Consider the following 9870-nt stretch of genomic DNA (forward strand, 5'->3'; position numbering starts at 1 on the left):
GCCGCCCCCCAGTACAGAGTGCCGGGACCGCGTCCTACAAACCCCCCAGACACGTTTATTCACCCACACAGCGCTGACCCCTATTCCTCCGGTCAGTGCCCTCGGCAGCATCCCCGCAAACACGGGGGGAGAGCCCCGCGGGCAGGGGGAGGAGGAGGACCCGCCGCTGGCCCTTCACAGGGGCAGGGGAAGGGCCCCCACCTCCTCCAAGCACTCATCGTAGGTCTCCTGGTACTCCTCGTGGGGCTTGATCATGATCACGCAGGTCGGGCGCTTCGAGCCAGCCGCGGCTCCCAGGTCCTGCGGGAACAGAGCAAGAATGTGTGTGTGTGGGGGCTGTGGGGTGCCAGGTCCCCTCCAGAGAGGAGGCCTGACACCAAGCCAGCATGCTTTGTGCCCCAGTGTAACGCAGGGAAGATGTCTCTGCCAGCCCCTCAAGCCCCCCAGGGTTTAAGAACCCTTTTCCCAGTTTGTCTCCTATGCCCTGGAAGCGAAGCGCTGGGCTGGCACATGCCACGGGGGGCTGGCACACACTTCACCCACTGTACTCCCTACCCAGGGTGGGGAGCCCGGGTCTGCAGAGCTGCCTGCACCGGGGTGAAGTCCCAAAGCAACGACCCCTCTGCCACAACTTGCAGTTTACAAAAGGGAGGATGTCCCACCAGCACCACACCTTGGCCAGCTTCTCGCTTCTACAAGCAGCCGGGTCCCAGCTCACAGCTAAGGGGAAAACATGTTCCAGCTCCATCCCAGTGAGCTCCCGCCCCAGCTGCTGCAGGGACTTGACATGGGTAAAGGGTTCTGTGGTCCCACAGTGTTCCACACTCCTACACCTGAGCTGTGACCGTTTGTCCCTGGCTAGGGACAAGCACCGGATGCTTCACTCAGGCACCAGATCCGTGCCTCCCTGGGTGCTGCCCGCCGGGTTCCATCTCACTGGGCAGCCCCAGCCCCTTACCGATTTGGAAGGGACGTATGCATAGGGGAGGCTCCTGTCCTCGCACATGATGGGGATGTGGCAGTACACATCGATAGGGAGCGTGTCGCCGGCCAGCACCGTGATCCTGCAGGGGAAAGCCCGTGTCAGCGGCCGGACCCCCGGCAGTGGGGCCGGGCTGGGGCAGCGCTTACCCCTTCTCGCCTTTGTTGATGAACTTCTGAACCTCCTTCACGCCGCGACGGATCTGCTTGTGCTTGGCCGCTGCAGAAGAAGCACACTGTGAGGGGGGTCCCGCCCGGTCCGGCCCGGTCCCCACCAAGCCGCGGCCCCAGTACTAGCCAGACCTTTCCTGATGCACTTGTAGAGCTTGCGCGTCAGCTTGCGGGAGGCGAGGGGCTGGGCGATGGGGTTCAGGTAGTCGAGCTGCTCCCGGTACGAGCGCTCGGGAGTTCCCTCCGCCTCCGCCGCTGCCTCCGGCTGCTTCTCCCTCGCCATGGCGGAGCGCCGTCACCGCTTCCGCTTCCGGGGCACGCGCGACCCACCAGGGGAAACTACCTGCCGCCAGGCCTCTGCCAGCCAATCGGCAACCCCCTCTGGCGTTACCCGCCCACCGCGCCGGCCAATGGCGAGCGGCGCCTTCCCGCCCCTTCCCCGCGGCCCCCGGGCCTCCTGCCGCGGTTCCCCCGCAGCCCCAGGCCCCGCGGCTCCCTCCCCGCCGCCCTCCGCCCCGGGCCGGGGTGTCAAACACTCGGGGACAAGCTTTCAACATGGGCCTTTACTGGGGTGCGGCCGGCGCTGGCCTCCCCGGCGGGCGGAGTCCGCAGCACCGCGGGGCCCCGCCGCCCTCGGGGCCTGAGGCGACACCGAGGGGAAACGCTCAAGCCAGCCCGAAGCCCGGCCCAGCGACGCCGCAGACGTGCACGCAAAGCAGGGGACACCAGAGCTCTCCAGCAGCGCCCTGGCTGAACAGCCAGCAACCTTCACGGGGCTGGGCCCTGATTCATCCTAACTGGTCACAAAGATGGTTTTCTCCCCTCCCCCCCTTTTTTTTTCATCTCAGGGAACCTTTTCTCACCGCAGGGCTACTCTGCTGCTTTTCCCGGGGGAAGAAAGGAGGTTTCCCTTCCGGTGCCCCTCCTAGAAACAGTTTTGTTCCTTATCCCATCAACCTGGCAGGCACCACTGCGGGATAACTAGGTCTGCTGCAGGCCACGGCGGCAGTGTCAGCACGTCCCCTGAGCCCCAGCAGACCTCTTGAGCCACCGAGACAACACTGCTCCAAAAGAAACAGGCCTCAGATGTGGCTTATTACCTTCTCCCCCACCCCAGCCTGTCCCTTGAGCACAGGAGGGCTTCACACAACATCTGCAGCTCCTCCAAGACCTCTCGCTGCATCTCCATGGCCATGCGGTGGATGTGGTGGTTGAAGCTGTTGTACATCATGGCATTCTGGAACATGAGCATGAGGTCACGCTGGAACTGGATCATGGACTGAATGTGTCCCTTTGACAGTCTTCTCTTTATGCTGGTTAAATCCATGGGTCTACAAAAGATAGACAGAAGGAAAATTGAATTGCAGCCCAGCACCAGGCATTCTTCAGGCTCTGCATGAACGTGCTTATTGTCGTTTCAGCGTGGCCCTGAAAGCGCAGCTATTTTCAATCACTTTTATTGCTCAGGACAAAGAGGAGGAGTGAGAAATGTTTTTCTTCTAAGTCAGACAAGTTAAGTTTAGCCAATGCGACACTTGCTATCCAATCAACTTGGCAGGTCATTAGCAGTCACCTCTAAAAAAAATTTGATGTTGAGCTCCAGAGAAGGCAAGCAGAGCGATTCTACTAATTAGTCTTCATGAAGTCAGTCCGGGTCTTTGTGGAGAAAGAAAAGTGACTAAAATAGGTATCTATTAAAACCCCTTAAAATCGAATGGTGCCACTAGCAAAAATAGCAGTACTGGTACGGGGAACATGATGGAGAATAAATATTACTTCCCTTATTTTGACAGAATGAGAAAATGAATGGCTGCAGAGACGACAACTGTGACCAGAATAGAATATGATTCAGCTCTGAAAAATGCCCTTAATCTCTCCGGGAAATATTCTTATGACCCACTTCTCCACTGAGAGTAAAATAGCTGGGGAGCAAACAGTGGATGAGGAGAGGGTATCAATTGAGGCACACACTTCCAGCATGGGGATAACAGACTGCTGCACTGCAGAAGCTAAATCCCCTGCTCAGGCAGGGCTTACAGCTGCAGGGACTGTGCCTGGAGTAAGTCAGCCATGCAATGCTGGCAAAGGGCAGGCACAATTCCTATCAGCACCAGAGTCAGTGCAAGCTTCCAGGTTCTAATTACCTGGAAGGGAGTTTTATTAAAAGACATCAGTGGGAGATGCTGGTCACAGCCAGACTCTGGAAAAGGAGGAAGGAAACTGTTCCCACTGGCTCTCTGGAAACCAGAGAAAGCAGAAAAAACCAAGAGAAATCAACTGCTGAGCACTTCCTCCATAAACTCACCTCTTCACCACATCCCTGTATCCAGGGGCTTGTTTCTCTGACACTGCTTTCAGGAACGGACCACTGTATCTACAGGGACAAGCACAAAGAATGACCTCTGTCCACCTCTCCACCAAAGACAGCATTGCAACACGGACCAGTGCTTGCCCTTCCCCGCTTGCCGTGAGTGCCACAGCCGATTAGCAACAGCCAGTATTTGGTGGCTGGCACGACTAGGCATGGGAGGAGGCTGAGCCCCTCACTGAAGCTGGCTGTGCCAGCTGTGTAGGAAGCAACATTTGGGCTCTGCCACATTAGGCAGAGGAAATAAATATGCAGTGTTCTCTCTAGCTTTGCAGCATGCAGCTGTTCTTGCTGCAAGGAGAGCCAGAAGCAAAGCTATGGAGAGACAAGCCAGCCTGTGGTGGCTGTTGTGGAAGGGAGGACAAGGCCTGGTGACACAGGAGCTGGAACTCAGGGCAATGTGTTCAGCAGCCATGTCAATCCAACCCTTTGACCCCACATACCTGTGACTGGCTATCATCTTCCAGATGGACAATAGAGTTCTTTTGAAGAGCAAACGCTGCAGGGGGTTATCCCAGCTCAGCTGCACCCTGTGGAGGGAATATATTGCCACATCATCACACTTGAGACAAAGTAGGAGGTGGCAATTCTGCTAGCACCCACCACATCCAGGTGGATGAAGTGCAGAGATCCTTCGCTGTAGCTACGCAAAGCCTCTCAGGGTGAGATGGTGGAAGCGTTCTGCATCTGAATGCACAACTAAACATCCAGAATGCAGGAAGACCTGGCCAACAGGTAGAAACAAGAGCTGAGCTGAGCAGCTTTAAAAGGGCAGGATCAAACTGGATAGAAAAGCTCATGCTGCTCTGAAGTTTAGAACTTTACTAAGGTGTTTTTTATTGTTTCCCATCCCCAAAAACCAGTTTTCCTTTGAAAGGCAGCCCAGGTGATCACACATGTGGCAGAGCCTGCATGTGACTGACATGCCTGCACCTGCCTAAAGGGGGCTGATAATGCCTCTCTCAGGAGCTGTAGTGGACATTGCCTGACAAAGCATGATGCCCAGCTCACACAAGGCCTAGCTGCCCTAAGGAAACATGTATTTTCCATTTAATCTCTTATTTAATCTCTACTCCTCTCAGTTCAGCTTAGGATCAATGCCCACAAATGCTGGCAGTTCCACAGAGATAGCACAAGTTACCTCTTTCCCTCCCGTTCTTAGCTGTCTCACCTTCCTAGAGGTGACCTGTGCCATACACTTGTTCTCATGTGAGATAAGGGAAACAACTCTGTTCTGCTGTGCCCGCAAGCGAGTAGAATGAACTACTTACAGCTGCATGTTAGCAGGACTTGTGGAGTCCAGCACAGGGGCTGCAGAGGTGCTATCACTATCATCTTGATCCTGGGCCTGATTACTCATCTCCTGTGGATGCGGCTCACCTGAAGTTTGCTCTCCAGGTGCCTCTTGAGTGTTGTCCTGAAGAGCAGAGAGGAAAAGGGATATATGACTAAAATAGCAGCCTATCACCCGAATTCTTTATCTAGAAGGCAGCCTGCTGCACATCCCCTTACTGCACCCAGTCTCAGCTGGGAGCCAGCTCACTCTTTGTTATTCTGGAGGATGATGTTTGACTTTATTCAGGCCTTCACTGGGCTGCCCAGCACTCCAGTAACAGCTGAGTCTCATCTCTTGGATCATAACCACCTCTGGCTAACACAAACATTGTGGAGCTGACCGGTGCCCGGTGTTGTGTCCGTCTGCTTTTCTGGGGAGAGTCATGGATGTAGAGAGGGCAGGCAGGAGCTGAGGTAAGACTGCCTCAGGATTGTTAAAGCTGAAGACACAGATTACAGGATCCCCTAGAGTGCAACAAAGTTGTTTCCTCACAAACTCCCACATGAATATGACAGAGAATAGACTCAGCCAGGAAGGAGAGCAGTGCTGTTGATGTAGTGATTTGCCAATATAATTCAGAGTGACAGGCACAGGGAGAGAGGCTCTTTGGAGTGCATAAGTGGGATTATGTGCAAAGGCACCTGAGAATTCCTCAACAGGAGATCTGAAGCATGGAGCAGACTCCTCAGGAAGAAAGAAAGTGGACACTGTGCTGTGTTTGGCTTTGACCACTGGAAGAATGCAAGGGAACTGCTAGGAATAACATTGTCCTGGCTGAACAGGTGAAATGTGAGAACCCTGAAAGTTATTTTGGTCTCCGGTGTCTAAGTTTGCAAGGGAACAAATGTGAGTGTGGAAAAATGACACTGTTCTTCCACTGCTATGTTACCTGTCCCAGCAACACCTCGCAGGCTGGTGGGAGCCCACAGCCCCTCTAGACACAGGGCTGATGCAAATCCAGGCTAGACAGTGCCTGCTTCCAAGACATGACGGTCTCCAGGGGCAGATGGTTATTGCTATCACAGCCACGTGGGCCTGAAATCAGCCAAGCTGTGTGCTGCATAACATACCAATTAGAACATGGCAAGTATTCCAGTCTTGCCTTAAACCTGAGAGCAGACTGCCAGCTCTCATGAGTCACCTTTATACTGCCAAGGAGCAAATCCTCCAACTCACATCTAAGGGTTTTATCTGTAATAAGCTTCCTGTTCATAAAGATACATATCTATACATAAAAAACATCCTTCCCCTCATACACTTCTTTTGCATCCCCCTCCCTGCTGTCTCCTCCTCTGTGTCCCTGTCTCCCCACTCGGAACCTGGGACTTCCCCATTTCTTCTAGAGCTGATTTCCTTCAGTCTCTTGTCTCTCATCCAGGACCAGAGGCTCTCTTAGGACCACCTCTCCCCTACCTCTCTTCCCAGGAAGTGTTCTTTCTCATCTTCTGCCAGCATGTGTAGTTGACTTTCCTCTGCTCCTGAGACTGCTGTTCCTGTGGTCTTTTCCTGGCACCTCACATCTTCCCTATCACCCTGCTTCCCAGAGCCACAATAATCCCACTGAGTCTGTGATGACTCTGTGCTGCTAATGCAGAGAGGTTCCATCATCTGGGTTATCTGCAACACAGAGATTTATGGCTTCAAATTGTGAAGGCAAAAGGAAGAAGAAATAAGAGCACAGATGCTATTTTTGTTTTCACTCACGAACGCCTTTCCATTTTTAGGAATCCTTGCAAAAATTTCTGATGAAGCCCTGTGTTACTATTAACAGTGTCAGTTCACTGACATCTCTGTGCTTTAGGGTGAGCTGTGTTTTGGCAAAGCAGCTGCCTGGTTGCGGTGCCAGCTTTAAATGGGAGGAAGGGCAAGGCTTGGGACAGGGAGCAAGTGAACACAGGACATCTGCTCCTCCCCCAGACTGTTTCTATATGTAGGGATGGTGGAGGCCCTGAAAACCCTCATGTTTCAGGAGGGCCTGAACTATGCCGCCCACTTTCCTGTCATCCAAACAGCCCTACCTCTGAGAAGAATTGGAGAAGACTGTCATCTTGACATGGCCTCTCTGCCTTTTGGTAGTCTTCACTATCATCCTCCCAGAGAGGCTCACTGAACTCCAGCTCATGGTCTGCCTCTCGGCTGCTCTCCTCTAGCTTCCCCATGGCCACCTCTTCAGTATTCCTCCAGCTCCCCACGTCCAGATCCAAGCTCGAATCCCAGCTGAGAAGAGACTGGAAGTCACTGTTCTTCTCTGACTCGCTGGGAGACTCCGTCTCAGACTCCCACCATACCCAGGCATGGCCCATCTGCAAACAAACATAAAGAGAGAGACAGCAATTTTTTTGTACCCTGATCCAGAACTACAAAGCCCAGCTCATTTCCTGACATACTCAGAGAGCCAAAGCATGAGAAGGACTCTGTGAGGTGAGCAGCCTACACCTGAGCCCACACTTGACAGCATGTGGCAGGGCTGTAGTTCTGCAACACAAACTGACATTTCAGAGCAACTGAATATCAGGTTTTCTGGTGCTTTTGCTGTGCTCTGCCTCTGGGTCGGTGGGTTACTCTGCTCAGGAGATGCTGAGCTGGTTAGGAACATGAGGCTTTGGTGGATGCTAGATGTTTAAGGTGCCGAAGGCAGCCAGCAGCAAGCTCAAACCAAGTCATGCCGGGACTCGTGAGCTGCTGACAGTTGTGAACAACTAGTGACTCCAATGACAACTGACTGAAATTCCCTTTGCCGCCCCTTGGGAGCTTTTTACACTGGAAATAACTTATTACAAACACTACAGACTCTTTGTTTTGAAAGCGACAGATGTGATTTAGCTGGATGGTGATATCTTGTGTACCTGAGCCAGAAGAATTATAACCACGCACAGTCACACACTGACAGGGGACAGTTCTACACATTTCATAAAATAAAAGTTAGTATTCTCTTAAGAAGGAAGAAACCATTCATTTAATCTCTGTTCATTAGTCCATGCCTAAGTATCTTCTACTGCACGAGTCCACTATGATTTCTCTAAGTCTGGGGAATTGCTTGCAGCGTCACAGTAATGACAGTAAATGGCTGTTATAAAAATCTGTATCTTGCCACTGAACTCAGCTGCCTGGATGCTGTACCTATGGAGAATTCTATGCATTAATTAGCAGTGTCTTCAGAGTTTTCAGTTAATTATATACAACCTAATTTTTCGAGAATTTTGAACAAGCACATTTCTGACTTCCTTTTGCATTCTTAGGACTGCTAGCACATCTACAAATAAAGCTTATGGTGCGTACCTGGGGGAAATAAGGAATCCATTGGGTTTGGGATGAGAAAACTTGTTTGCTTATTTTATGAACTTACAAGCAGAGGTAGGATCTGAAAGGCTGTCCTTCTGAAACCTCTTTCAAAGTTAACTTCAGCGGAAGCAGATAAAATTTGATGAGGTAAGAGGTAACATTACCTGCTCTCAGCTTCCAGCTGAAGGAGTTGGGCAAACTGTGATTTCATCTGAAGAGTAACCCCATGCCTAAAGCAATTTCCTGCACCATCAGCAGAGCTGGCTGCACATACAGAACCAGCCACCGCAGCTCAGCTGAACAGAAAAGCCTTAGCCTAAGGTAATCCAATCACTTGTGATCATCTTTCTGTACTCCAGTTGAGAGGATATGCATTTTAAAATCAAGAAGCCTAGGGAACTTGGGCATAAGCATCGATTAGAAAGATCTTCCTTCAGCCTTATGTTCAGTTTTACTAAATCGTGGAAGACTCAAGATGCCAGAAAGTGGAACAGCAGCATTAGTGCAAGACAAGCAGGACGAGTGAAAAAATTACAGACTGCTTAGTTCCGTACCAATTCTGTACAAAAAATAAGGGACAAAAAGATACAGACTTCAACTTTTAATTAAGAACTGCCTGACAGTTCTTAATTATGTTGGCTACATAAGTCACCAGCAAGGAATCATTATCAAATTGGAAAGTTTTAGTTCGCTTTGCAGAGATCAGACACTGTGCAACCCTCACTGATATGAGAAAAAGCTGTTAGAAATAAAAAAGATGGCCCTTAAAAGGAACTTATATGTCAAAACAAGAAAAATGATAAAAGCCTGAATTCTAGTAAATGAAATGTAGAACCCACAAAAAAGTAGGCAAAAAAAAAAAGAAAAAAATTGAAGAACAATTTGCTAAAGACATAAAAGCAAATAACAACAACAAACCTCATCAAAAACATCAGAAGCAGAGAGCTGCCAGATGATTGGGGGGATGACGCATCATCAGTGTCAAACATCTCAACGGAAAACAGGGCCAGTTGGAAAAACCAAATTAATCATCATTATCAGCAGTTGCAACTGAGGAGATCACACGAGACTTTCTCTTTGGATGGGTCTGAGAGACTGTTTCCAATTAAAATGTCAATAGGGGAGGTTTTAGGACAATTTGAAGGAGGGAGTAAACCTTAGAACCACTTGGGATGCACTCGTGAGTCCTAAAGAAGCTTAAATAGAATATGACCAAACCTATGCTGTGTAACCTGTCATTTAGATTAGCCACAGCACCAGAGAAACAGAAAGATGCAATTGTTGTTATCTGTCTGTAAAAGGGTGGATGTTAGGAGGTGCAGCACATTAAGCCTGAGCTCTGCACTAGACCGGTTAGAACAAAGTATTAGGAAGAACAGAATTAAGAGTCAGAGCATGAGATGATGAATTGGGAAGAGGCAACGGGGCTCTGTGGAGAAAAGTTTTATCTCAGATTTTTAAAGATCTTAAACATGACTAAAGGCTATTAAAATGTCATGGGATAAGAGAAAAGGCTCTTTGAGGGAAAAATACCTGGTTAAGAGAAGAAACCAAGGGTAGGAAGGAACAGCAATGCTGTCCATAATGAAAGCAAGTTACTAGTGGGCGTGATAAAAGTCATCCCACATGCTGCAACTTCTATTTTTCAACACAAAGATGGGGCAGAGTTGTTACAGAAGAGACAGAGCCAGACTCTTGTCAGAGGCCAACAGTGAAAGGAGAGGAGGCAGTG

At 50.4% G+C, this 9870-nt stretch overlaps 1 protein-coding gene across 1 annotated transcript; it reads right to left on the bottom strand.

Moving 5' to 3' along the window:
* Positions 1-49: 49 nt before the first annotated feature.
* On the bottom strand, positions 50-1451 carry NHP2 (NHP2 ribonucleoprotein). Its single transcript, XM_010579043.1, has 4 exons — positions 1285-1451; positions 1132-1201; positions 959-1064; positions 50-300 (listed from the first exon to the last, which is right to left on the bottom strand). The coding sequence occupies exons 1-4, from the start codon at positions 1433-1435 to the stop codon at positions 175-177; spliced, it is 453 nt and encodes a 150-aa protein (XP_010577345.1). The 5' UTR covers positions 1436-1451; the 3' UTR covers positions 50-174.
* Between the last annotated feature and the right edge of the window lie 8419 nt (positions 1452-9870).

The sequence above is a fragment of the Haliaeetus leucocephalus genome, unplaced genomic scaffold (genome assembly GCF_000737465.1).
Source record: "Haliaeetus leucocephalus isolate CR32 unplaced genomic scaffold, Haliaeetus_leucocephalus-4.0 Scaffold656, whole genome shotgun sequence".
Taxonomy (NCBI): domain Eukaryota; kingdom Metazoa; phylum Chordata; class Aves; order Accipitriformes; family Accipitridae; genus Haliaeetus; species Haliaeetus leucocephalus.

Excerpts from the sequence above, each read along its gene's own strand:
- NHP2 (XM_010579043.1), bottom strand. The coding sequence starts at position 1,435 with ATGGCGAGGGAGAAGCAGCCGGAGGCAGCGGCGGAGGCGGAGGGAACT. Across the intron at positions 1,202-1,284 it reads CTACAAGTGCATCAGGAAAG|CGGCCAAGCACAAGCAGATC; the intron begins GTCTGGCTAGTA and ends CTTCTTCTGCAG. Across the intron at positions 1,065-1,131 it reads ATCAACAAAGGCGAGAAGGG|GATCACGGTGCTGGCCGGCG; the intron begins GTAAGCGCTGCC and ends TTTCCCCTGCAG.